This window comes from Dipodomys merriami, unplaced genomic scaffold (assembly GCF_024711535.1).
Source record: "Dipodomys merriami isolate MVZ:Mamm:240054 unplaced genomic scaffold, mDipMer1.0.p SCAF_28, whole genome shotgun sequence".
NCBI classification, from domain to species: Eukaryota; Metazoa; Chordata; class Mammalia; order Rodentia; family Heteromyidae; genus Dipodomys; species Dipodomys merriami.
The window spans coordinates 11,049,319-11,076,669 of NW_027204270.1; the positions used below are offsets into that span (position 1 = coordinate 11,049,319).

General features: G+C 44.2%; 1 protein-coding gene across 1 annotated transcript in view; it reads right to left on the minus strand.

Moving 5' to 3' along the window:
• Positions 1–1,075: 1,075 nt before the first annotated feature.
• Positions 1,076–27,351, minus strand: part of Stx12 (syntaxin 12) — a 43,090-nt gene continuing 16,814 nt past the window's right edge. Inside the window, exons 2-9 of the mRNA XM_070037511.1 lie at positions 25,591–25,660; positions 21,309–21,408; positions 18,912–19,049; positions 16,478–16,521; positions 12,974–13,079; positions 7,106–7,178; positions 5,441–5,523; positions 1,076–3,042 (exon numbers count right to left, since the gene is read on the minus strand). Coding sequence (XP_069893612.1) covers positions 2,950–3,042; positions 5,441–5,523; positions 7,106–7,178; positions 12,974–13,079; positions 16,478–16,521; positions 18,912–19,049; positions 21,309–21,408; positions 25,591–25,660 — 707 coding nt within the window. The 3' untranslated portion in view covers positions 1,076–2,949. The remainder of the gene's footprint in view (positions 3,043–5,440; positions 5,524–7,105; positions 7,179–12,973; positions 13,080–16,477; positions 16,522–18,911; positions 19,050–21,308; positions 21,409–25,590; positions 25,661–27,351) is intronic.

Below are 27,351 nucleotides of genomic sequence, written 5' to 3' on the forward strand. Positions count from 1 at the left end.
CCAAATTCAATTAGTTTTTTTGGTCAGTCATGGGGCTTGAACTCTGGGCCTGGGCACTCTTCCTCAGCTCTTCAGCTCAAGGCCAGCACTCTACCACTTGAGCCACAGTGCCACTTCCGGTTTTCTGAGTGGTTTATTGGAGTTTCTTGCCTGGGCTGGCTTTGAACGGCAATCCTCAAATCTCAGCCTCCTGAGTAGCTAGGATTACAGGCATGAGCCATCAGCGCCTGGCTCAAATAGTTTTTCACAGAAAGTACTTTCGTTACTGGAATGTTTTGCAAATGATGTATCCAAGTCCAACTGTAATATGGAGCTAAAAGGGGAGTGATCATAGAACCAGGAAATCATCTCAGAAGTTGCTGTTTGGGTCACTGTGCAACCCAACCCTTCTGCCTGGCTATTGGTGCCACTTATAGGGTTTGAACTAAGTGCTTTCTCAGAGCTTTTTTGTTCAAAGCTAGTACTCTACCACTTGAGCCACAGCTCCACTTCTAGCTCTTTTGGTGGTTAATTGGAGATAAGTCTCATGGACTTTCCTTCCTGGGCTGGCTTTGAAAACTGCAATCCTCAGATCTCAGCCTCCTGAGTAGCTAGGATTATAGAGGAGAGCCATTGGCATCTGGCTTGTTCTTTATTTTTTTGGCAGCCTCAAACTTGGCAACCTTCTTTTTCAACTTCCATTACAGGCTGCCACAACTGGCTTTGTCCAGTTTTTTGTGGTTCTTGTTGTTGGTTGTGGGACATGAACTTCGGACTTTGGTGCTGTTCCTGAGCTTTTTTACTCAAGGATAGTACTCTACCACTTTGAGCCACAGCACCACTTCTGGTGTTCTGGTACTTAATTGGAGATAAGAGTCTCACAGACTTTCCTGCCCAAACTGAATTTGAACCTCAATTCTCAGATCTCAGCCTTCTAAGCACCTAGGATTATAGGGGTGAACCACCAGCGCCCGGCTCTGTCCAGTTTTTCAAGGAATCCTTATCTAGTCTCCGGTCTTCTTCAAAGTCCGTTTTTTTAAATTTCCTGACAACACCTACCTCATGAGGATGTTAGTCACAAAAAATTACTACAAAAGATTTTTTAATGTTTATTTGTGTTAAGGAAGTAGGATGGTGTAAAAGTGCAGAGACATATGCATTTGAGCCCTTGTTTCTCTACTGTTCACATTTGTATAGAATAAGGAGATGAAGTAACATGAAGGAGAGTGGAAAAAATGGATATAAATATACCTGAAGTGGCTAGATCCTCTAAGTCACTAAAGGATGGGCTGAAATTCTTGGCCTAGTTCACATTCATGTAAGAGCCTCAGCCAATTATGTTCCCTTGAACTGTTCTAGCCCTTGAATAAGGGAAGTGGACAACATTTATATTACAAGACATCAATCTTTTATTGTAACTTTGTCTAAAACTATGCACGGAGAGAGTAACTTCTTGTTCATAAATTAGGATAAATCTAACACCAATAAACCAGTATTATTTACAAAAATGAACCTTTTTTTTGCTTTATCATCAGGTTCACAAAGCTAAGTTTTTTGTTTTTTTTTTTTGGGGTCCGGTCGTGGGGCCTGAACTCTGGGCCTGGGCACTGTTCCTCAGCTCTTCAGCTCAAGGCTAGCCCTCTACCACTTGAACCACAGTGCCACTTCCAGCTTTTTTCTTTTTGCTTATGTGGTGCTGAGGAATCGAACCCAGGGCCTCAGGCATGCAAAGCAAGCGCTCTACCACTGAGCCACCTTCCCAGCCCCACAAAGCTAAGTCTTAAACCCAAATATAGTTTGACTTTTAAAATCTTCCTGCTCTCAATTGCCCAGCAACTCTTACAGTGTCAGAGCAGCTTTTGGACAGGAATACTCATCATTCACCAGGAATGTTAGAGCCACAGCCAACAAGACAACAAAAAGATCAAATCATCCTGAACAATTCCTATATGCTTTTCAAAAGCATGCTATGTCTAATTCTCCTGGCCTATGCAGACAGATGGGAGAGGGACATCATTGAGTATATTAATGTTGATTCATTTATCCTTAAAAAGGGATTGGAACCAAGCACTGGTGGCTCATGCCTGTAATCCTAGTTACTTAGGAGGCTGCGATCTAAGGATTGCAGTTCAACGCCAACCCAGGTAGTAAAGTCTGGAAGAGGTGCTGTGGCTCAAGTGGTAGAATGCAAGCCTTGAGCACAAAGGGGCTAAGGGACAGTACTCAGGCCCTCAGTTCAAACCCCGGGACTTCAAAAAGAAAGAAAAGGGAGAGCAGGATGGCTTAGTGGGTATAAGGATGAACTGCTGTGAAGGACACTAGCAGATAATAAAGTCAATTTTAAGTCCGGATTATAACACAAACTCCAGCAACTAGCCAGCTCAAATAGATAGGATACTGGTCATTTAATCTGAATCAGATGTGCAAGTTTTGTTACTTTCCAGGAAATGTAGTGCCAAAATCTTCCAAACAGAGAACAGATTTCTTAGAAATTTAAATTAAAGTATTAAATAATAAAAATTGCTGGATTATTTACAGTTTCTGACAGACTCTAATAATGCCAGATGCTAGAAAGAAATGCATCTCAATTGCTAGTAAAAAGGCAAATTTTATATACACATAAAAAGACAATATTATGAGACTGTAGTGTCACCTGTCAGAAAGAATATCTAGAATGGAGTTTTCAGTAAACACTTGAAGGAGAGGGCAATCAGAATACAAGGAAAGCAAAATTCACATAAGTTAATTCCTAATTTGAGAAATCAACAAAATGTATACATAAATTGATAAATACTGTCTCCATAGGTTACTAATTTCAAGGACTAGTTAGTAGTTAGTTTCTAACTAAATGATTACAGGACATTCTGGTATATGCGGTCTTCTTGGGATCAGTTTTGTTCTGGTAAGCCTCCGGCAAGTACTTGCCCTGGAAAACAACTCAGCAGGAGAAGGCTCTGAGGCAATCACACTTCATTTAGAAACTTGCCAGATAATAACAGCTAAGACTGTAATAATCACCGACAGGACAAGCACCAGGATACACATCTTCTTGCGAGATTTTTTCTGAGGAAAGAAATATGTACAGAAGACACTTGTGAAACAAGTAAAATGTTTTATATCTGAGACTTCAACAGTGTGTCAGGAATCTGCCTCTTTGTAATTCACAATTTACTCTTTCTGGGCTGGGAAGGTGGCTCAGTGGTAGAATGCTTGCCTTGCATGCATGGGGCCCTGAGTTCCATTCCTCAGTACCACATAAGTGGAAAAAGCCGGAAGTGGTGCTGAGGCTCAAGTGATATAGTGCTAGCCTTGAGCTGAAGAGCTGAGGCACAGCGCCCAGGCCCAGAGTTCAGGCCCATGACCGACAAAACACACAAACAAACACAATTTACTCTTTCCATACACAAATCAAGACACAGATACCTTTGCCAAAAAATCTCAGTAGTCCCCAGCACTAGGGAATAGGGTGAGTTTTAACTGTTTTCAAATGCAACTTTGCAAAGAAGTTATGGTTATGTTGCTAGGTATTATTCATAAAAAATTATTTGTGCATATGTTCTCATTTATTTCTGTACCAGTACTGGGGCTTTGCTGTCCCCTAGCTTTTTTTTTCCCCCTAGCTTTTTCAATCAAGGCTGGTGCCACTCTACCACTTGTGCCACGCTTCCAGTTCCATCACACAGTTTTCATTTTTTTTTTTTTTTTTTTTTTGTCGGTTGTGGGGCTTGAACTCTGGGCCTGAGCACTGTCCTTCAGCTCTTCAGCTCAAGGCGAGCGCTCTACCACTGGAGCTACAGCGCCACTTCCGGTTTTCTGGTGGTTTATTGGAGATAGGAGTCTCACGGTCTTTCCTGCCCGGGCTGGCTTTGAACCGCGATCCTCAGATCTCAGCCTCCTGAGTAGCTAGGATTACAGGCGTGAGCCACCAGCGCCCGGCTTACAGTTTTCATTTTTTACAATTTATTATTATTATTTTTTTGTCAGTCATGGGGCCTGAATTCTGGGCCTGGGCGCTGTCCCTCAGCTCTTCAGCTCAAGGCTAGCGCTCTACCACTTGAGCCACAGCGCCACTTCCGGCTTTTTCTGCTTATGTGATACTGAGGAATCAAACCCAGGGCCTCATGCATGCAAGGCAAGCGCTGTACCACTGAGCCACCTTTCCATCCCAGGAAATACTATTATTAAACACAAACTTCCATAAGAGCATTTTCCAGATAAATTTTGGCTACTGTAGGAATACAGAAAATAACTGATATCTTTAGGAACATGGAAAAATGACCAAAATGCTATTTACTTCTAAGAAACCATGCAACACTAAATTGAGGACCTCATTCACAGTATCTGAGATAAAGACCTAAAAAAAATCAAAAGCAGGACTGGAAACATGACTTAGTGGTAGAATACTTGCCTTGCATACATGAAGCCCTGGGTTCGATTCCTTAATACCACATACATAGAAAAAGCCAGAAGTGGTGCTGTGGCTCAAGTGGTAGAGTGCTGGCTTTGAGCAAAAGAAGCACAGGGACCGTGCCCAGGTACTAAGTTCAAGCCCATGGACTGGCAAAAAAAAAAACCATAAGCAAGAATTTTAACTAATATGTAGAGGAATTTAACTTTTTTTTTTTTTTTTTTTTTTGGGTCCAGTCGTGGGGCCTGAACTCTGGGCCTGGGCGCTGTCCCTCAGCTCTTCAGCTCAAGGCTAGCGCTCTACCGCTTGAGCCACAGCACCACTTCTGGCTTTTTTTTCTTGCTTATGTGGTGCTGAGGAATCGAACCCAGGGCCTCATGCATGCAAGGCAAGCGCTCTACCACTGAGCCACCTTCCCAGCGCAGGAATTTAACTTTATAGGCACAGTCCCATACTGACTATGCACTATTTACCTATGAATGGCCATCATAGTTGAGTCTATAGCCATTCCCTATGGCAATATTCAACATACAGTATCTGGAGCCCTATATTACCTGCACTTCTAAACTATCCTAATGGAAACAAGGGTTCGGGTTCATGTTGCTAAATACCAGCCACGCTAAGATACAGAACTTTTTTTTTTTTTTTTGCCAGTACTAGGGCTTGAGCTGAGGGCCTGAGAACCATCCCTGAACTTCTTTTTTGCTCAAGGCTCACACTCTACCACTTGAGCCACAGCACCACTTCTGGCTTTTTCTGCTTATGTGGTGCAGAGGAATCGAACCCAAGGCCTCATGCATGCACGGTAAGCACTCTACCACTGAGCCACCTTCCCAGCCCTGCAGCTGAGTCTTCTACATAAGTGTATTCAAGATTTGATGGTTTTGTAGATCTCATTACAAAGAGAAATACTAAAAGTGTAACTAGGGCTGTAAATTATGATTCCTTGTCTCCAGCTTAAGTCCAAGCAAGAAGTTAAACCTGTTTTCAGTGTTCCCTGATGGCCCATGAAGTCTGCAGCCCAGAGGGACTTTGTTGGACACCAGCTTTTACCTGATAGTAAGCAGCTTGCTGTAATTGGTCAGTGGCTCTTTCCACATGCACTTCTGAGCTTTCTACATTGGCTTCTATGCTATCTGCAAGAAAGACAGTAGACAGCTTTAGCACATGCAGGTGTTTCAAGACTGTAAGCTGAACAGATTTCTGACATTGTGGGGTCCTAGATTCACTATCACCACCTAAACTGTCCATGAAACCAAAAGACACTACCTTGGCAAGAGAACAGCACTATTATATAGAGATAAAAACTTAGGCATTTAGGGGTAAGGGACAGCGTAGCACATAATCCACCTATAAATGGACCAGATAAAAATATTTATGTACATACATATATACACACATAGAACGGAAGTTTCATCACAGAGTAAACAGGACAGAAAGGAAATAAGGCCAATTCTAGAGAAGAGTATAAGGGAGTTTCTAGTAGTATTATTTTTGCAACTCCTTATAAATGAAATTATTTTAACATAAAAAGCTTTTTAAAAGTTAGCCAGGCGCTGATGGCTCACACCTATAATCCTAGCTATTCAGGAGACTGAGATCTGAGGATCACAGTTCAAAGGCAGCTGGGATAGGAAAGTCTGTGACACTCTTATCTCCAATTCACCAACAAAAAGCTGGAAGTGGAGCTATGACACACACACACACACACACACACACACACACACACACACACACACACATGCACACACACATGCACACACACATACGCACGCTGATAGCTATTTCTTTTTTTTCTTTTGGTCGGTCCTGAGGCCTGAACTCTGGGCCTGGGCACTGTCCCTCAGCTCAAGGCTAGTGCTCTACCACTTGAGCCACAGCACCACTTCTGGCCTTTTCTGCTTATGTGGTGCTGAGGAATCAAACCCAGGGCCTCATGCATGCAAGGCAAGCACTCTGCCACTGAGCCACCTTCCCAGCCCATGATAGCTCTTTCTCTAAACAAATACTTACCAAGTGAATGGGGCTGAGTATACACAGAGGCCACTTTAACTTCTGCATTGACAGTACCAGAAAATGGCTAAGAAAATGAATTTGGCCAGGTGCTCACGCCTGTAATCCTAGCTACACAAGAGGAGATAACAGAGGATCAAGGTTTGAAGCCAGCCTAGCAAACAAACCCACAAAACTCTCATCTCCAGAAGTGGAGCTATGGCTCAAGGGGTAAAGCCTCAGCACTGAGCAAAAAAGACAAATGAAAGCTTGAGGTCTCAAGTTTAAGCCTGAATACCAGCGCATGTACACATGCACACATGCACACACATACACACACACAAATGAATTTACTATTTTTTAAATGGTACTTCTAAATTTGATGTCTATAGCAGATGTGTTGCTAACATTTTCACACACAAATACTATCATTCACCTTGAGGTTAAAGAGATCAGTAAAAGCCGGGCGCTGGTGGCTCACGCCTGTAATCCTAGCTACTCAGGAGGCAGAGATCTGAGGATCGCGGTTCAAAGCCAGCCCGGGCAGGAAAGACCCTGAGACTCCTATCTCCAATAAACCACCAGAAAATCGGAAGTGGGGCTGTAGCTCAAGTGGTAGAGCGCTCACCTTGAGCTGAAGAGCTGAGGGACAGCGCCCAGGCCCAAAGTTCAAGCCCCATGACCGAAGGAAAAAAAAAAAAAAAAAGAGAGATCAGTAATACTTACCAATCAAATCACCTTGGTCATGGACCATCATGGCCAAATCTTTAAATATCTGATTGACATCCAAAATGTCAGCCTAAGAAAGACAAAAAAATGATTACCCAACCTTAAGCAGCATGTTAGAAGATTCCCATCCTCTACTTACCTAAAGTTTGACTATTAATATAGCACATGGTTTTCTTTTTTTGGGGGGGGGGGGGGCGGGGGCGGGTTCAGTCGTGGGGCCTGAACTCTGGGCCTGGGCACTGTCCCTCAGCTCTTCAGCTCAAGGCTAGCACTCTACCACTTGAGCCACAGCGCAACTTCCGGCTTTTTTCTTTTTTGCTTATGTGGTACTGAGGAATCGAACCCAGGGCCTCAGGCATGCAAGGTAAGCGCTCTACCACTGAGCCACCTTCCCAGCACCTAGCACATGGTTTTCAAGCCTTATAAAATAAGCTTTCTCTATAAACAGGCAGTGACCTGTTATTACCTACTTAATACTATAATGCAGAAGGCACCAAAGCTGAGCAGGGTGGCTCAGCTTGCCTAGCATACAGGAAGCAATGGGTTTGATTCCTCAGTACCACATACACAGAAAAAGCTGGAAGTGGTGCTGTGGCTCAAGTGGTAGAGTTTTAGCCTTGAGCAAAAAAGAAGCCCAGGGACAGAGCCTAGACCCTGATTTCAAGCCCCAGGACCGGCAAAAGAAAAAAGGCACCAAAACCACCCATTCAGCAATATTAATTGGACATGCTGCTAGTAAGACCATCCAATGTCAGACCATCTAATCTTAAAAGGCACCACACAGAAGCTAAAGTGTTGGAGGGACAGATTGTGGTGTGATAGCTAGATGTAGAGCCTAAACTGGCTCTTCCAGCCACAGCCTATGGGCCCCTCCCAATGACAGTAAAGACTATGGGAAAGCTGGGCAATTGCAGCTCACGCCTGTAATCCTAGCTACTCAGAAGGCTGATATCTGAGGATCGAGGTTCAAAGCCAGCCAGGGCAGAAAAGTTTGTGCAAGTTTTATCTTCAATAAACTACCCCAGAAGTGGAGCTTTGGGCACTAGTTTTGAGCAAAAGAAGCTCAGGGACAGCATCCAGATGCTGAGTTCAAGCCCCAGGACTGGCACCTAAAAAAAAAGAAAAAAAAAAAAAAGGACTACAGAGACCTTGGACTAGAGAATTGAAATGGCTTACACAGAAGTGTGCTATGGGGAAACATGAGGAAGACATATTCACAAGCAAGAAGCCACTTTTCCCCTAGGACTGAGACTGGAACGGTGTAAGGAGCTGCTGGACTTATCATTACTAGAACAATACTCTATAAAGAGCTTTCAACTGAGGCCCAAGAGCCGTATGGGTTAGCCATGGTAATTCCAGGGTGAAAGGTCAACAGCCTGTTTGATGGTCTGCTTCTCAGACTGAAAAAGGAAAAATCATCAGCTTAGGGGCTGAACTGCATGTTGTTTTCCTGGCTGTGATGAAAGTCAAATCCCTTGTTTGAGGTTTTTTTGTTTTGTTTTTGTTGGTCATGGGGTCTGAACTCTGGGCCTGGGCACTGTCCCTCAGCTCTTTACTTCAAGGCTAGTGCACTACTACCTGAGCCACAGCACAACTTCCGGCTTCTTTTTTTCTGCTTATGTGGTGCTGAGGATTGAACCTAAGGCTTCAGGTATGCAAAGCAAGTGCTCTACCACTGAGCCACCTTCCCAGCTCCCCCTGTTTGAGTTTTTACTGTCTATTGGTTGTGCAGAAGGACAATGGCCTATTAAAGGTGTGCTCCTAAGCGATGTGGCCATTTCTCTCTGGTATGGGAAGTACAATGAAGCCAGGACTTATTGATATCCATCAGAAGAGTCCCTTCCTGCTTCAGAGGATGACTAGAGTCACAAATTGGCAAGAGTTGTTCCGGCATCTCAGTCATTTACTGAGTCCACTAGAGTTGGGACTGTCTGCTAACTGCTATGAATACACAAAGAAGAAATAAGGACACAGTAAGATAAATAATAAGAGCCCGGGTGCTGGTGACTCACTCCTATAATCCGAGCTACTCAGGAGGTTGAGATCTGAGGATTGTTGTTCAAAGCCATCCTAGGCAGAAAAGTCCCCGAGACTCTTATCTCCAATAACCACCAGAAAACCAGAAATGGCATTGTGGCCCAAGTGGTAGAATGTTAGCCTTGAGCAAAAGAGGCTCAGGGACAGCACTCAGGTCCTGAGTCCAAGACCCATGACAGAAAGAGGAGGAGGAGGTGGCAGAAGAAGAAAGAAGAAGAGGAGGAGGAGGTGCTGGCAGAAGAAGAAGAAGGACGAGGAGGAGGAGGACGAGGAGGACGAGGAGGGGAGGAGGGGAGGAGGAGGAGGAAGAGGAGGATGCAGAAGAAAAAGAAGAGGAGGAGAAGGAGGAGGAGGAGTCAGGTACTGATGGCTCACACCTGTAATCCAAGCTACTCCGGAGGCTGAGATCTGAGGATCATGGTTCAAAGCCAGCCCGGGCAGGAACCTCCATGAGACACTTATCTCCAATATACCACCAGAAAACCGGAAGTGGTGCTGTGGCTCAAGTGGTAGAGTGCTAGCCTTGAGCTGAAGAGCTGAGGGACAGTGCCCAGGCCGAGAGTTCAAACCCCACGACTGACCAAAAAAAAAAAAAGAAGGAAGAAGAAGAAGAAGAAGAAGAAGAAGAAGAAGAAGAAGAAGAAGAAGAAGAAGAAGAAGAAGAAGAAGAAGAAGAAGAAGAAGAAGAAGAAGAAGAAGAAGAAGAAGAAGAAGAAGAAGAAGGAGAAGAAGAAGGAGGAGGAGGAGGAGGAGGAGGAGGAGGAGAAGAGGAAGAGGAAGAGGAAGAAGTAGGAAGAGGAAGAAGTAGGAAGAGGAAGAAGAAGGTGTGTTAAGTAGTATATGGTCTAGAAGAGAAGGTAGAAAAGAAAGAGTGTAGAAGAAGTAGGATGTGAATTGTGTCTTAATGCAAAGGAAGGGCCATATGAACAAAAAGACAACTGAGTTCAAGAGCAAATACCTCAGCTTCACTATGTAGCTATTTGACATCGGGTTGGTTTTCATTCTGTTGACTGTGAAGGAATCCATCCCATTCCTGACATGTTACACTCCAATCCATTCCTTCCTTTAGCTCTACACAGCTTAGTCCAGTCCCTGAATTTCTAATGTTAAGAGAACTAACTGCACCAGAATCAAGGAAAGCTGTGACAAAGATGTCACATTGAAGACAAGAAAATAAGCATGACTTGACAAATTGTCTCAACTTAAAACAGTGGTGGCACCTAGGATAGTAGTCTCAAATCCTGGCTTTAAAATATCCATGCTTCTGCTGGGGCACCGGTGGCTCATGCCTGTAACCCTAGCTACTCAGGAAGCTGAGATTTGAGGATTGCAGTTCAAAGCCAGAACAGGAAGGAAAGGCCGTGAGACTCTTGTCTCCAATAAACCACCAGAAAACCCGAAGTGGGCTGTAGCTCAAGTGGTAGAGCACTAGCCTTGAGCTGAAGAGCTGAGGGACAGTGCCCAGGCCCAGAGTTCAAGCCCCATCACCGAACACACACACACACACACACACACACACACACACACACACACACACACACACACACACACACACACACACACACACACACACACACACACACACACACACACACACACACACACACACACACACACACACACACACACACGCTTAAGGCCTCACAGTTATTAGGTTATGTGCTAATTTTTAATCTACAAACCCAGGAATGGCTCAAGTGGTAGAATGCTTGCCTACTAGCAAACCCAAGGCCCTAAGTTTCAACCCCAGACCACAAAAATAATAACAAACAAATTCACATACTCCAATCTAGTTATTGATATATTATTGGAGGGTGAATTGGGAAATTGACAAAATAAGCTGGGCGCCAGTGGCTCATGCCTGTAATCCTAGCTACTCAGGAGGCTGAGATCTAAGGATCACGATTCAAAGCCAGCCCAGGCAGGAAAGACCGTGAGACTTCTATCACCAATAAACCACCAGAAAACTGGAGTGGTGCTATGGCTCAAGTGGTAGAGCACTAGCCTTGAGCTCAAGAGCTGAGGGACAGCGCCCAGGCCCAGAGTTCAGGCCCCATGACCGACCAAAAAAAAAAAAATAAATAAATAAATAAAAATCTCCAAGTGATTTCCACATGTAATCAGAGTTCAGGACTACTGCTATAGATGAAGGTAAAGGAGGTTGCTCTACTCCTCATCACCTTTGCTACCTCAGGATAGCTGTCTTCTACTTCCACAGAAGAGAAGATCACATAGGTTTAAGGGTATTTTACTGCTTACTGCAGTTAAACAAGAGGCAGGCTCAGTTAGGTTAAGAAAGGTACCTCAATCTGTACTTCAAAAACCATTCCCATTTTTGAGGGACTGAACTGATAAGAGCTACAACTGGAGTTGCATTTTATTTATTTTTATTTATTTATTTATTTTTATTGTGAAAATACCGTACAGAAGGGTTACAATTACTTGGGCGAGATAATGTGAGTTGCATTTTAGAAAGCACAAACAGAACAAGATTAGCCGGGTGCAGTGGCTCATGCCTGTAATCCTAGCTACTCAGAAGGCTGAGATCTGAGGATTGTGGTTCAAAGTCAGCCTGGGCAAGAACAGTCTGTGAGACTCTTATGTCCAATAAACAACCAGAAAACTGGAAGTGGGGCTATAGCTCAAGAGGTAGAGTGCTAGCCTTGAACTGAGGAGTTAGGAACAGCGCTCAGGCCCATAGTTCAAGCCCCACGACCGACCGACAAAAAAAAAAAAAAAAAAGAAACAAGATTTTGGACTGCCTTATAACCAGGTTACTCAGATGAAGTAAAGGGGCTCTCCATAGAGCCCTGTCAAAAAGTTGCCATTGGGTTTTAGGGACAAAATCCTAATAAGCAGCCAGGTGCTGGTGGCTGACACCTGTAATCCTGGCTACTCAGGAGGCTAAAATCTGAGGATCATGGTTCAAAGCCAGCCCAGGCAGAAAAAGCCATGAGACTCTTTTTTTTTTTTTTTTTGGGGGGGGGTCCGGTTGTGGGACCTGAACTCTGGGCCTGGGCACTGTCCCTCAGCTCTTCAGCTCAAGGCTAGCACTCTACCACTTGAGCCACAGTGCCACTTCTGGCTTTTTTTTTTTCTTTTTGCTTATGTGGTGCTGAGGAATCGAACCCAGGGCCTCAGGCATGCAAGGCAAGCGCTCTACCACTGAGCCACCTTCTCAGCCCCAGCCATAAGACTCTTATCTTCAGTAAGCCACCAGAAAACTGGAAGTAGAGCAGTGGCTCAAAGTGTTAGAGCATGAGCTTTGATCTGAAGAGCTCAGGGACAGTGACCAGGCCCACAACCAACCCAAAAAAAAAAATCCTAAAAAGCAATATAATATTTGTTTTGCTGTTTTCCATGCATATTTCCCAAGATGGCCAAATAAGGATTGGTATGTGATGGGCTGGGAATATGGCTTAGTGGTAGAGTGCTTGCTTAGCATGCATGAAGCCCTGGGTTCAATTTCCCAGTAATACATAGACAGAAGAAGCCAGAAGTGGCGCGAGTGGCATTATGGCTCAAGTGGTAGAGTGCTAGCCTTGAGCAAAAGAAGTTCAAGAACAGTACCCCAGGCCCAGTCAAACCCCAGGATTGGCAAAAAAAAGAATTGGGTGTGTGAGGAAAGGATTTGGATAGTTCTGGGAGCCAAGGCTAATACTACCATAGAAATAGTTCCAATTTGCCATGACTAAATTGAGACAATCCGCAAACTACACAATGCCTCATTTCATGCTTTTTCATAATAATCCAGGGAAAATTCAGGCTAGACAGGCTCAGATACCTTCAGGCCCACTGAGTCAATGGAAGACATGACCTAGCTCTTACCTCCAGCTGCCGGATCGCTGTTTCCCTCTCTTTAATAAGTTCCAGATCCTGTTCAGTGATGGCCGCTTCATCTTCCTGGCTCTGCATCTGGTTCCAGTCCTCATGGCTACAAGGAGACAAGAACTGCAGCTGATTACTCCTCTCTAAGGTGTGGGGAAACACATCTACATCTCTGCTGCCAGTGGGACTGAAGCAAGGACATTACCAGGGCTCCAAGTCTGCTTTCACTACACTGGCCCTGAGGAGCACATTTTCCAAGCCACTGGCAAAGAGCTGACAATGCAAAGAAAACAAGTCTCAGCCTCCATGGGAAAAAGTACGACGAAGCAGACTTAAGGAGAATGGGACTCTCAGCTCTTACCACTTAGGAGTTCACTCTGTAATTGTGCTAAGATTCCTAGACAAGGAAAGTAGCCACAGGTTTGATTGAATTCAGTGAATTTCTCTGGCCCAGTCTCTTGTAGGGCACTTTCCCAAGGCAAAGTGTCTTGCTGCCTTGTGCAACAGCAGGCTAGGTAACTTACCTGTGCTAACTGAGTAAGACAGAGCCCTCCAGGCCTTTGAGCTGCTCAGTGATGTAGGGAAGGAGTACGTGTATGAATACATATCTATGATAGACCATTATTATTTTTTTTGGGGGGAGGGGTCCGGTCGTGGGCCTGAACTCTGGGCCTGGGTGCTGTCCCTCAGCTCTTCAGCTCAAGGCTAACGCTCTACCACTTGAGCCACAACGCCACTTCCGTCTCTTTTTTTCTGCTTATGTGGTGCTAAGGCATTGAACCCAGGGCCTCATGCATGCAAGGCAAGCGCACTACCACTGAGCCACCTTCCCAGCCCATTATTATTATTTTTGTCAGTGGTGGGTCTTGAACTCTGGAGCTGGGCGCTGTCCCTGAGCTCTTCAGCTCAAGGTGAGCACTCTACCACTTGAGCCACATCGCCACTTCTGGTTTTCTGGTGGTTAATTGGAGATAAGAGTCTCATAGACATTCCTGCCCAGGCTGGCTTTGAACTGTGATCCTCAGCTCTCAGCCTCCTGAGTAGCTGGAATTACAGGCTTGAGCCACCAACGCCTGGCTTATGATAGAAGTTTTTGTTTGTTTGTTTGTTTGTTTTTTGGTCTGGTCGTGACGCCTGAACTCTGGGCACTGTCCCTCAACTCTTCAGCTCAAGACTAGCACTTTACCACTGGAGCCACAGCGCCACTTCCGGCTTTTTTTTTCTGCTTATGTGGTGCTGAGGAATCGAACCCAGGGTCTCAAGCATGCAAGGCAAGCGCTCTAACACTGAGCCACCTTCCCAGCCCTGGTAGAATATTTTAATACTGTAAAAAATGAGATGAGTTTTGACATTTTGGACAAGGAATTCCTCAACCTAGAATCTTTCACAACCTGAGTTTTAATGATGAGCTAAGATCAGATCCTCATATTTAAAAACTTATTTAAATGTGATTAAAGCATGTTAGCATTTTATTAATAAAATACCTGAAATAATAATAAAGAGATTAGCTTAGAAAATTTCTTCTTAATATTTCCAGAAGGCTATATTTACCCTATTTTTAAGGTAAGTAAACAGACTCCAACATGTTGAAGAACTTAAATTTCAATTAGACCTAAGATGACTGAGACCTTCTAATCAATAGATTTGTGGATTTGTACTTATTCCTTTTTTGTTTGTTTGTTTTTCAGGGGGGTCATAGGGCTTGAACTCTGGGCCTGGGTGCTGTCCCTCAGCTCTTTGACTCAAAGCTAGCGCTCTACCACTTAAGCCACAGTGCCACTTCCGGTTTTCTGGTGGTTTACTGGAGATTAGAGTTTCAGGGACTTTTCTGCCCAGGCTGGCTTTGAACTGAGATCCTCAGATCTCAGCCCCCTAAGTAGCTAGGATTACAGGCACGAGCCACTGATGCCAGGCTTTGTACTTATTTCTGTGAGTGAAGCATTCTCCCCACACAGAGATATCAGGGGATTGTTACATTTTTTTAAAATTCATGTTGAAAATAATCCCTTCAGCTGGATGCTGTGGCTCATGCCTGTAATCCTAGCTACTCAGGAGGCTGAGATCTGAGGATCACAGTTCAAAATAAGTCCAGACAGAAAAGTCTGTGAGATTCTTTTTTTTTTTTTTTTTTTTTTTTAAAACTAGGGCTGAGAACCGAACCCAGGGCCTTGGGCACGCCAGGCGGGCGCCCTTCCGCTGGGCTAAACCTCCAGCCCCCGTCTGTGAGATTCTTATATCCAATGAACCACCAGAAAACCGGAAGTGGTGCTGTGGCTCAAATGGTAGAGTGCTTGCCTTGAGCAGAAGAGCTGAGGGACAAGTGCCCAGGCCCAGAGTTCAAGCCACATGACCGACCAAAAAGAAAAATTTTTTTAAATCCTTTCATGGTTGAAAGATCTTAAAAAAGCGTGCGTGCGTGCATGCGTGCGTGTGTGTGTTGTGTGTGTATCCTTGAGCTTGAACTCAGATTCAAGGTGCCACTTCTGTACTTTTTCTCTCAGGGCTGGTCCTCTACCACTTGAGCCATAGCTCTACTTCTGGCTTTTTGGTGGTTAAATGGAGATGAGTCTCATGGCTTAATTATAGGCATGAGCTCCTGGTGTCCAACTATGGCTATAACTTTTTAATTTTATTTTAATAATAATAAACTACCTATCCCAGGTTCTCCTTTATTTTGTCCTCTTTATTATCTAATGATTGATTTTATTTTTCCAGTCATGGGGTTTAAAACTCAGGGCCTGGGCACTGTCCCTAAGCTTGTTTGCTCAAGGCTAGTGCTCTACCACTTGGAGCCACAGCACCACTTCTGGTTTTCTGGTGGGTAACTGGAGATACAAACCTCACAGACTTTGCTGCCAGGGCTGGCTTTGAATCATGATCCTCAGATCTCAACCTCCTGAGTAGCTAGGATTACAGGTATGAGGCACTGGCACCCAGCTTTTGATTTTTTTTTTAAACACAATAAATCAATATAAAGCTGGATGCTGTGGCTCACCCATGTAATACTAGCTACTTAGGAGTAGGGAAACCAAGAGATTGTGGCTCAAAGCCAGCTTGAGTAGAAAAGTCTTGTGAGAGGGGCTGGGAATGTGGCTTAGTGGTATAGTGCTTGCCTAGTGTGCATGAAGCCCTAGGTTGAATTCTTCAGTACCACATAAACAAAAAAAGCCAAAAATGGTGCTGTGGCTCAAAGTGGTAGAGGGCTAGTCTTGAGTGAAAGTACTCAGGACAGTGCTTAGGCCCTGAGTTCAAGCCCCATGGCTGGCAAATAAAGAAAAAAGAAAACTCTGTGAGAATGTATCTCTAATTAACCAGCATAAAGTCAGACTAGAGGTGTGGTGGTTCAAGTGGTAGAGCAATAACCAGAGCAAGCAAGCCCCAGCATTATACCCACTACTGGGTATCAATCAATCAATCAATCAATCAATCAATCAATCACTCAACCAACCAGTCAGATACAGTCTCCCATCAACTATCCAGTAGATTAAGTAAAATATTCTTTACCTGTCAAATGAGACGAGCTGTTCCTCCCTCTGCCTGTCTTCCGCCTAGAAAATAATGGCATTATTGCGGCTGATATCCAGAAACTGGTCAGACACACAAAATAAAGGTTTCCTTAGCTACGATATGAAAAGGCAACATCCCTGGGCTACAACATGGGAGAGAATTCTGGGAATCTGTCTCCACTGAGAAGTGGGTATGAACTGGTAAAGTAAATTTGCATTCTAGTTTGGGCCCAGTTCCTAGCCATACTGAACAAGATAGAGAAAACCTGAGTAAAAAGAGGGATAAATAGCTGGGCATTGGTGGCTAACATCTGTAATCCTAGCTACTCAGGAGGCTGAGATCTGAAGTTCATGGTTCAAACCCAGGCCTGGCAGGAAAGTCCATGAGACCCTTATCTTCAATCAAGCACCAAAAAGGCTGAGAGTGGAGCTGTGTCTCAAGTGATAGAGCACTAGCCTTGAACAAAGAAGCTCAGGAACAGTGCCCAGGCCATGAGTTCAAGCTCCAGGACTGGCAGAGAAAAAAACAAATAACAAAAATTATTTTAAAATATGGGGAAAGTAGATAAGGGAAAGTAGATGTAAGTTTTGAAAAAGACTATTTTTTCTAAAAGTTACATCCTGAACTTTGGGCCTGGGCACTGTCCCTCAGCTCTTCAGCTCAAGGCTAGCACTCTACCACTTGAGCCACAGTGCCACTTCCAGCTTTTTTCTTTTTTGCTTATGTGGTGCTGAGGAATCGAACCCAGGGCCTCATGCATGCAAGGCAAGCGCTCTACCACTGAGCCACCTTCCCAGCCCTAAAAGTTACATTTTTGTTATTAGCAACAATGTACATTGTTTTCCTTGTAGTGACAGGCTTATTTATTTCAATAATTTTTCTACTAAATACTAATCTGAAAAGTTTTTTTTTGGTGTGTGTGTATATGCATATTTCTAAGTTTTTGTTTGCTTCTTGTACTACTCAGGAGACTAGCCTTGGCAATATAGCAATAATTTGTGAAAGAAAGAAAAAGAAAAAGGAAGGAAGGAAGGAAGGAAGAAAGGAAGGGAGGAAGGAAGGAAGGAACTCTGTGGGGGTCTTTAATAATTTTTAACAGTGTGATGGGGTTCTTTTGTGTGTGGAGGTGGGTGGGTGGGTACTGGGGCTTGAACTCAGGGCCTGGGCTCTGTCCTGGAGATTCTTTTTTTTTTTTTTTTTTTTTTGTCGGTCATGGGGCTTGAACTCTGGGCCTGGGCCCTGTCCCTCAGCTCATCAGCTCAAGGTTAGAGCGCCACTTCCGGTTTTCTGGTGGTTTATTGGAGATAAGAGTCTCATGGATTTTCCCTGCCAGGGCTGGCTTTGAACCATGATCCTCAGATCTCCGCCTCCTAAGTAGTTAGGATTACAGGCGTGAGCTGCTGGTGCCTGCCTCCCCTCCCGGAGATTCTTTTCCTCAAGACTAGTGCTGTACCACTTGAGCCACAGTGCCACTTCCAGTTTTTTCTGAGTAGTTTATCAGAGGTCAGAGTCATATGAACTTTCCTGCCCAAGTTGGCCTCAAACAGAGATCCTCACCTCTCAGCCTGCTGAAGAGCTAGGATTACAGGTGTGAGCCACCAGCGCCTGCTAGAAGTTGGATTTTTTAATTCTAGAATTTGTTAATTCTTTTCAAAAAGAGAATATTAATACAAATAACCTAGCCTGCTGTCTTCTGGGAAGCAGATTCATCTCTTTAAGTTTCCAACATAGGAGCAATATAACAAAATGAAAATGAAATGATATATAGATCTATCTTCCTTTTTTTTTTTTTTTTTGGCCAGTCCTGGGGCTTAAACTCAGGGCCTGGGCAATGAATGTCCCTGAGCTTCTTTTGCTCAAGGCTTGAGCCACAGGGCCACTTCTGGCTTTTTATGTTTATATGGTACTGAGGAATCGAACCTAGGGCTTCATGCATGTTAGGCAAGCACTCTACCACTAAGCCACATTCCCAGTCCTACCTTGCATTTTTTAACTCTTTTTTTTTTTTTTTTTGGGGGGGGGTCCGGTCGTGGGGCCTGAACTCCTCCGGGCCTGGGTGCTGTCCCTCAGCTCTTCAGCTCAAGGCTACCACTCTACCACTTGGGTCACAGCGCCACATCTGGCTTTTTTTTTTCTGCTTATGTGGTGCTGAGGAATCGAACCCAGGGCCTCATGCATGCAAGGTAAGCACTCTACCACTGAGCTACCTTCCCAGTCCCGCATTTTTTAACTCTTGTGCACATTCCTTTTAGTTGCCCATATGTATACATGTTTCTTTACATGGGATAAACCAATCTGACATTTTTCACAGCAGCTGACAAGCATATTTACTATTTGGTGTGATAATAAACAAAGCTAATGGTCTGGAAGAAAACAACCTGGAAACAAACATTCTGAAATTTCAAAGGTCTTCTTTAGGGATTCAACTTACAGAAAGTCGCGATCCAGCTCTTGCTCTGGCAATACTCTCTTTTTCCTTTTCAGATACCCTTCTCTGCACAGCCTGGAAGTTGTTCAAGGCCGTTGAGAAGTCATTCATGAGACGTTCCTTCTGAAGCTTCTGCTGGCGCTAAGGAAATTAAGGGAGAGATAGCATATTTACCCAGAATCATTTGGGTTTAACTCTCATTAAAAGCAAGTTATATTCCTTAAAGTTTTTTTTTTTAATTTTGGTCAGTCATGGGGCTTGAACTCTGGGCCTGTGCACTGTCCCTGAACTCTTCATCTCAAGGTGAGCACTCCACCACTTGAGCCATAGCACCACTTCTGATTTTCTGGCGGTTCATTGGAGATAAGATGTCTCATGGACTTTCCTGCCCGGGCTGGCTTTAAACCGTGATCCTCAGATCTCAGCCTCCTGAGTAGCAAGGATTATAGGCAGGAGCCTCTGGCTCCTTAAAGATTTCTTAGTAGGAAAATTATTAGAAAAGAGGCTCTTCCTTAAATTATTAAATTTGTCCTTTGCTAGCTCAAGGCCCTTGTTAATAGTATAGAACAAGTCAGATACATTCTGACAAGTCTGAGAACTGAATATCATTTACCTTGTAATCTCTAAAGGAATTCCCATGTGGAATATTTGTTCCCTGAAGAAGCTAAAAGTGGATACCTTTGGACTCAGATTGGACCTATATAGTCTTTTGCTAAAATTCTAACACCATATTCATTTATATTGAGCTCAGTTTCTCTTAAAGACATAATTATTGGGGCTAGGAAAGGTGGCTCAGGGGTAGAGTGCTTGCTTTGCGTGCATGAGGCCCTGGGTTTGATTCCTCAGCACCATATAAGCAGAAAAAGCCGGAAGTGGCACTGTGGTTCAAGTGGTAGAGCACTAGTCTTGAACTGAAGAGCTCAGGGTCAGTGCCCAGGCTTAGAGTTCAGGCCCCATGACCAACCAACCAACAAACAAAAAACCCACAATTACTATTTTTTTTTACAAGTTGGTGTGTGTATGTGTGTTCTGGAACTTAATACTTAGCTTTTCCACTCATGGCTGGTACTCTACCACTTGAGTTATGCCTCTACTTCTGGCTTTTTGCTAGTTAAATGGAGATGAGTCGCTTGAATTTGTCTGCCCATGCTGGCTTTGAACCAAACCATGATCCTCAGATCTTAGCCTCCTGAGTAGCTAGCATTAGAGGAATGAGCCACCAGCACTCAGCAGGATTTTTTTTTTTTTCTGGTCGTGGGGCTTGAACTCTGGGCTTAGGTGCTGTCCCTCAGCTCTTCAGCTCAAGGTGAGCGCCACAGCGTCACTTCCGGTTTTCTAGTGGTTAATTGGAGATAAGAGTCTCACAGACTTTCTTGCCCGGGCTGGCTTTGAACTGTGATCTTCAGATCTCAGCCTCCTGAGTAGCTAGGATTACAGGCATGAGCCACCGGTGCCCGGCTTCAGCAGGATTTTTTTTTTTTTTTCTGGTCATGGGGCTTGAAATCAGGACCTAGGCGCTATCTCTGAGTGCTTTTGCTCAAGTCTAGTGCTCTATCACTTTGAACACAGTTCCATTTCTGGTGTTTGAGTGATTACTGGAGATAAGAGTCTCATGAGGACTTTTGTGCCCAGGCTGGCTTTTCAAACAGCAATCCTCAGATCTTAACCTCCTGAGTAGCTAGGATTACAGGTCTGAACCACTGGCACCCAGCTCTCAGCAGGTTTTGGTTATTTTTAAAGTGATGATTAAAATGTTTGAGGACTCAGCAACTACTTTGCTTAGTTTGCTTAAAAAAACAAAGGCTCAAAAATCACTGATACAGAACCTAAGAATGGGAAAACAAAATAGAAAAAAAACAAAACTAAAAGGAAGGATGCTTCTGACATCCAGAACAGTGGTAAGAAGATGGAAGATGGGCCTAAGGCAGATTAGATGGAAACACTGGAAAGACAAAAGTATACTCAGCACCACTGGTGAAACAGAAGGGAATTATATTTCATCAGAGAATGCCTATGGATCTACTTTGTGTTCTTAATGATTCAAGCTAATGGAAGGGAACAATAATATGCATAATCCAAAAATAACCTCTATTTGCTCTTGGAATACATTAGATGAATTTTTTTCTTGGTAGCAGATTTGACTTTCTATTTATATTTTGCTTAGGTTACTATTTAACTCTAAGTACTTACAACATTCTGTCTGCATCAGACTCTTCGATTCCTTATTACTACGAAAACTTTCAACCAATGTGTATTCCCTAAGTGTATAGCTAAGAGGAGAACAGGATAATTTGGAAAGGAGCTGGAGATACTAGATGGTAAGGGAGACCTGGCCAGGAGATAATTATACTACTCTTCCCCACCCCCTCATTATAAATTTATTTAACACAAGACACCAACCTGCTCGGAAGTAGACAAGGGAAGGGGCAAGGATCTTAATTCCTTCAGCAATTCATTTGTTTCCTTGGCGAGCTGATTTGTGGAGTGTTGTAACTCTTGCCTAAGAAAGAAAAGACATGGTTCAGGATGCTCCAGGGCTATCCTAGTGAGTAATAATTTATTACAACACAGGTAATGAAGGGTCATTCCAAAGGAATGGGTGCCTCAATGCCCATGTTCACAACAAAAGTTCGGGACTACTACAGTAGCAAACCCACTTTAAGGCCTTGTCACATTATTGAAGCAGCCAGTGTGGGCAGAAAGAGGCTGTCTGAAGGATACCTGCTGAAAGCAGCACAGATCAGGTTTAACACTTTGGGGAGACAAGAGAAGCCTGTCAGCAGTTCTGATAGAAATACAAGAAGCTGCTACCCACACCTAACTCTCTTATAAAATTCCCACTGAATTTCCCAGGAATTCAGCATGGTATATTGATCATGGTCCACTCACTTGAATCCAAGCACAGGTAGCTGGATGAAATATGCATTAAAAGCATAGTTTCTGACCCATTCTAGGGAACAAACTCCAAAGATTTATTCTTACATTTTTGCTTGTATTCTTCTATCCATTCTTTTTTCAGATTTATCCTGGATTCCCTACTTGTGCCTTATGCTTGATTTTCTGACTCTTCCTTCCAAAATAAAGAAGCTCTGTGTGGTTTTTTTTTTTTTTTGGTTTTTTTTTTTTTTGGGGGGGGGGAGGGTCCAGTCGTGGGGCCTGAACTCTGGGCCTGGGTGCTGTCCCTTAACTCTTCAGCTCAAGGTGAGCACTTTACCACTTGAGCCACAGTGCCACTTCCGGCTCTTTTCTTTTTTGCTTATGTGGTGCTAAGGAATTGAACCCAGGACCTCAAGGCATGCAAGGCAAGCGCTCTACCACTGAGCCACCTTCCCAGCCCCAGCTCTGCTTATTTAAAAACATATAAAACTAGCCAGGTGCCAATGGCTCACACCTGTAATCCTAGCTACTCAGGATCTGAGGACTGCGGTTCAAAGCCAGCCTAAGCAGGAAAGTTTGTAAGACTCTTCTCTTCAATTAACCACCAAATGGTAAAGTGCTCACCTTGAGCTGAAGAGCTAAGGGACAGCACCCAGGCCCAGAGTTCAAGCCCCACAACCAATAAAACAAAAACAAAAATGTAAGACTGGGCACCAATGGCTCACATCTTTACTAGCTACTCTGGAAGCGGAGGTGCAAAGGATTATGGTTCAAAGTCAGCTAACACAGAAAAGCCTACTACACTTCATCTCCAAAATAACCAGCAAAAAGCATGGCAGAGCTGAGCGCTGGTGGCTGATTCCTGTAATCCTAGCCACTGAAGAAGCTAAGATCTCAAGATCATGGTTCCAAGCCAACTTGGGTAGTAAAGTCTTTGAGTATCTTATCTCCAATAAACTACTCAGAAAAAGCCAGAAGTGGCACTGTGGCTCAAGTGGTAGTGTGCTAGCATTGAGCAAAAGAAGCTCAGGAAGGCCAGGCATCAGTGGCTCATACCTATAATTCTAGCTACTCAGGAGGCTGAGATCTGAGGATCATAGTTCAAAACCAGCCCCGGTAGGAAAGTCCGTGAGACTTATCTCCAATGAATTACTACTTCAAAAACGGAAGTGGCGCTGTGTCTCAAGTGGTAGAGTGCTCACCTTGAGCTGAAGAGCGCAGGGACAGAGCCCAAGCCCAGAGTTCAAGCCCCATGATGGACAAAAAAAAAAAAAAAGAAACAAAGAAAGAAGGTAGGAAGGAAGGGAGGAAGATAGGGAGGGAGGGAGAAAGGAAGGGAAAGAAAAGCCAAATATATAAAGAGAGAAGGAAGGAAATCACAGAGGCAGACTATGTAATATAAATTTGCAAAGTAATAAAAGTACAAAAAGTTGTTTTCATTTGGGCACCGGTGGCTCATGCCTATAATCCTAGCTGCTAAGGAGGCTGAGATCTGAGAATCACGCTTCAAAGCCAGCCTGGGCAGGAAAAGCTGTGAGACTCTTATCTCCAATAAACCACCAGAAAATCAGAAGTGGTGCTGTGACTCAAGTGGTAGAATGTTCCCCTTGAGTTGAGGCCGGGAAGGTGGCTCAGTGGTAGAGTGCTTGCCTTGTATACATGGGGCCCTGGGTTCAATTCCTCAGCACCACATAAGCAGAAAAAAAAAAATGGAAGTGGCGTTGTGGCTCAAGTGGTAGAGCGCTAGCATTGAGCTGAAGAGCTGAGGGACAGCGCCCAGGCCCAGAGTTCAGGCCCCACAACCAACAAAAGTTGTTTCAGACATATGCCTGTGGCTCATGCCTATAATCCTATCTTCTCAGGAAGCTAAGATCTGAGATCACAATTTGAAGCTAGCCTAGGCAGAAAAGTCTATGAAACTCTTTTATTTTTTTTGGGGGGGGGGTCCGGTCGTGGGGCTTGAACTCTGGGCCTGGGCGCTGTCCCTCAGCTCTTCAGCTCAGGGCTAGCACTCTACCACTTGAGCCACAGCGTCACTTCTGGCTTTTTTTTCTTTTTGCTTATGTGGTGCTTGGGAATCGAACCCAGGGCTTCATGCATGCAAGGCAAGCGCTCTACCACTGAGCCACCTTCCCAGCCCTCTATGAAACTCTTATCTCCAATTAACCAGCAAAAAGCCAGTAGTGGAAGTGGCTTAAGTGGTAGAGCAATAGCCTTAAACAAAAAGCCAAGTGCAAAATCATGAGGCCTTGTGTTCTGGCACAAGTATGCACACACACACAAGGTGTTTTCATTCATGGCTTTATCAAGTCTCTAGCCATCTTTGAAGTTTTCAGGGAGGATGGAAAGCCTCAATTCCTAAGCTGGAATCCTAGCTCTCCCAATGACAGCATTAGGAGACAGCATTGGAAGGGTGGTGTCATCATAAATGGCATTAATGCTTTCTTAAATGAGGGCCCAGAGAGCTGCTTCCTTCTCCCTCCAGGGAGTAGACAGTGAAACATCATCTATGAAGCAGCCGGCCTTCCCAGGGCACTGCATATCATGGACTTGTCAGCCTCCAGAACTACAGACAAATAAATTTCTGCTGTTCATAAACTATCTAGTTACGGTCTTGTTATAGCAGCCTAAGTGCACTAAGACGCCATGCTACTATTAGTGTTTTTCCACTCCAAAGAGGCCTCTAGAACTAGATAACAAGGTAGGCAAAAATAAGAGGGTGTAAGCTGGGTGCTGGTGGCTCACTCCTGTAATCCTAGCTACTCAGGAGGCTGAGATCTAAGGATCACGGATCAAAGCCAGCCTGGCAAGGGAAGTCCGTGAGGCTCTTATCTCCAATTAACCACTAGAAAATCAGAAGTGGTGCTGTGTAGAGTGCTCACCTTGAGCTGAAGCTGAAGGATAGAGCCCAAGCCCAGAGTTCAAGCCCTACAACCAACTCCCCCCCCCAAAAAAAAAAAACAAGAGGGTGTTAGCCAGAAGCCAGTGTCCTAGACAATGATGAAATATTTCACATCTCCCTGGGAAAGCTCACAGTAATGTCAATCCCTCACTTCACAACATCTAAGGATGAGAAGAATATTGGTCAGGACACTTTAAAGACAAGAAACAGAACTAAAAGCAGAAAGAGAGTCAAGAAGAATGTGACTTATGGAAAAAAATATCGTAAGTTAGACTACCAGTCCACTTACTCTCTCCCTCAGCCTTGCCTCTGATTATCCTATTTTTCACATAGCATGTACAGTTGGAAATCAAATCAAACCAGACTAGGTCATCAAGAATCCTGTACCAGGGGCTGGGAAGGTGGCTCAGTGGTAGAGCGCTTGCCTTGCATGCATGAGGCCCTGGGTTTGATTCCCCAGTACCACATAAGCAAAAGAAAAAAAGCCAGAAGTGGCGTTGTAGCTCAAGTGGTAGACACTAGCCTTGAGCTGAAGAGCTGAGGGACAGTGCCCAGGCTGAGTTCAGGCCCCACGACCGGACCACCCCCCCCCCCAAAAAAAAAAAAATCCTGTGCCAGCAAGGAGATTCATTTATACAGAGTTTTGGCCACATGGTTTAGGAACGGTAGGAGCTCCCATCCAAGCCTCCCTCAATTTTCTGCTAAAAGAACCAAGGAAAAAAAGAATCAGTTCAGGAAATCCTAGTCCATTAATATACTATCTTACTACTAGCTCCAGCTACTGCCTCCCAGCCCTTTTCTTTTGACTTTACCAATCTGAAATTTCATAGGCCACACAATAAGGACACCAAATATATCCTTAAAGCAACTAACAAAACCCAATCTTGTTCCAAAGCTACTCACAGATTTTCCTGATTTGTGCTTGAGTCCTGCACAGTTCCTAGTTGGCTCATCAAATTCTTTATCTGAGCAGCTGAGGAGAGAAGGGGAAAAGAAAGTTCATTTCAAAGATAAATACGTTCATCAGAGCACACTGCTTAGCAGATCCCTGGTCTCCCTACATCTTGAATAAGTACTTGTAACCAACAGAATTTATGACTGAAACCTGGGCAAGCACACTCCTATAAAAACCCACTGTGAAATTCCCCTTCCTTCTACACAGGAATTTCAGTACAAAGTAGGAGGCAATGGCTTTTTAGCTCATCCCCAAGGAATTTCCTAATTTTACCAGATCTTCGATGGCAATGGTTAAAAAAAAATCAACACCAGGGCTGGGAAGGTGGCTCAGTGGTAGAGTGCTTGCCTTGTATGCATGAGGCCCTGGGTTTGATTCCTTAGCACCACATAAGCAGAAAGAGCCGGAAGTGGTGCTATGGCTCAAGTGGTAGAGCGCTAGCCTTGAGCTTAAGAGTTGAGGGACAGCACCCAGGCCCAGAGTTCAGGCCCCATGACTGGTAAAAAAAAAAAAAAGGGGGGGGGGGACTGGGAAGGTGGCTCAGTGGTAGTGTGCTTGCCTTTCATGCATGAGGCCCTGAGTTCGATTCCTCAGCATCACATAAGCAGAAAAAGCTGGAAGTAGCGCTGTAGCTCAAGTGGTAGGGCACTAGCCTTAAGCTAAAATGCCGAGGGACAGTGCCCAGGCCCTGAGTTCAGGCCCCACGACTGACAAAAAAAAAAAAAAATCAACACCTTTAGGGCTAAGGAGGTAGTAAATAGGCAAGGGCACTTGCTTAGCATGTTCAAGGCCCTAGGTTTCATTCACAACACATATTAACACAAAACAAAACACCTTTCGAAGGGCCTAAACTCATGGCAATAAAAACTTAAATTCTTGCCAGGCACCAGAAGGTCCCAGCCGTAATTTTAGCTACTCAAGAGGCTGAGATCTAAGGACTGCAGTTCAAAGCCAGCCCAGGAAGCTGGGCACCAGTGGCTCACATCTGTAATCTTAGCTAAGGAAGGCTAAGATCTGAGGATCACAGTTCAAAGCCAGCCTGGGCAGGAAAAGCACACAAGATTCTGATCTCCAATTAACCACAAGAAGCCAGAAGTGGAGCTGTAGTTCAAGTGGTAGAGCGCTAGCCTTGAGCAAAAGAGCTCCAGGACAGTGCTCAGGCCCTAAGATCAAGCCCCAGTACTAGCACAAAACAACAACAAAAGCCAGCCTGGGCACAAACAAGCAGGCCTGGGAAGGATAGTCCATGAGACTCTTATCTCTACTTACCCAGAAAAAAGCCAGAAGTGGAGCTGTAGTTCAAGTGGTAGATGACTAACCTTGAGCAAAAAAGCTAAGGGAGAGCACCAAGACCCTAAGTTCAAGCCTCAAGACCAAAACACACACATAAACACACACACACACACACACAAACAAACAAATTAAGCCCATTAATATAAACTAATTTTTCTACAGCAAACACTTTTAGAAAACAATTCGTATGTATTAGCTGATAAAGCACCTCTCTTTGTGTCTAGCATAAGAGCTTCATATATATATTGTCTTATTAATTTTCACAGTAATATTAGAAGTAGCTCTGTCTTCATTTTACAGATGAGGAAATACTTTTTTGTGTGTGTCCATGTACCAGTCTTGGGGCTTGATCTGAGCCTGGGCACTGTTCCTGAGCTTTTCTGCTCAAGGTTAGTCTCTACCACTTGAGCCACAGT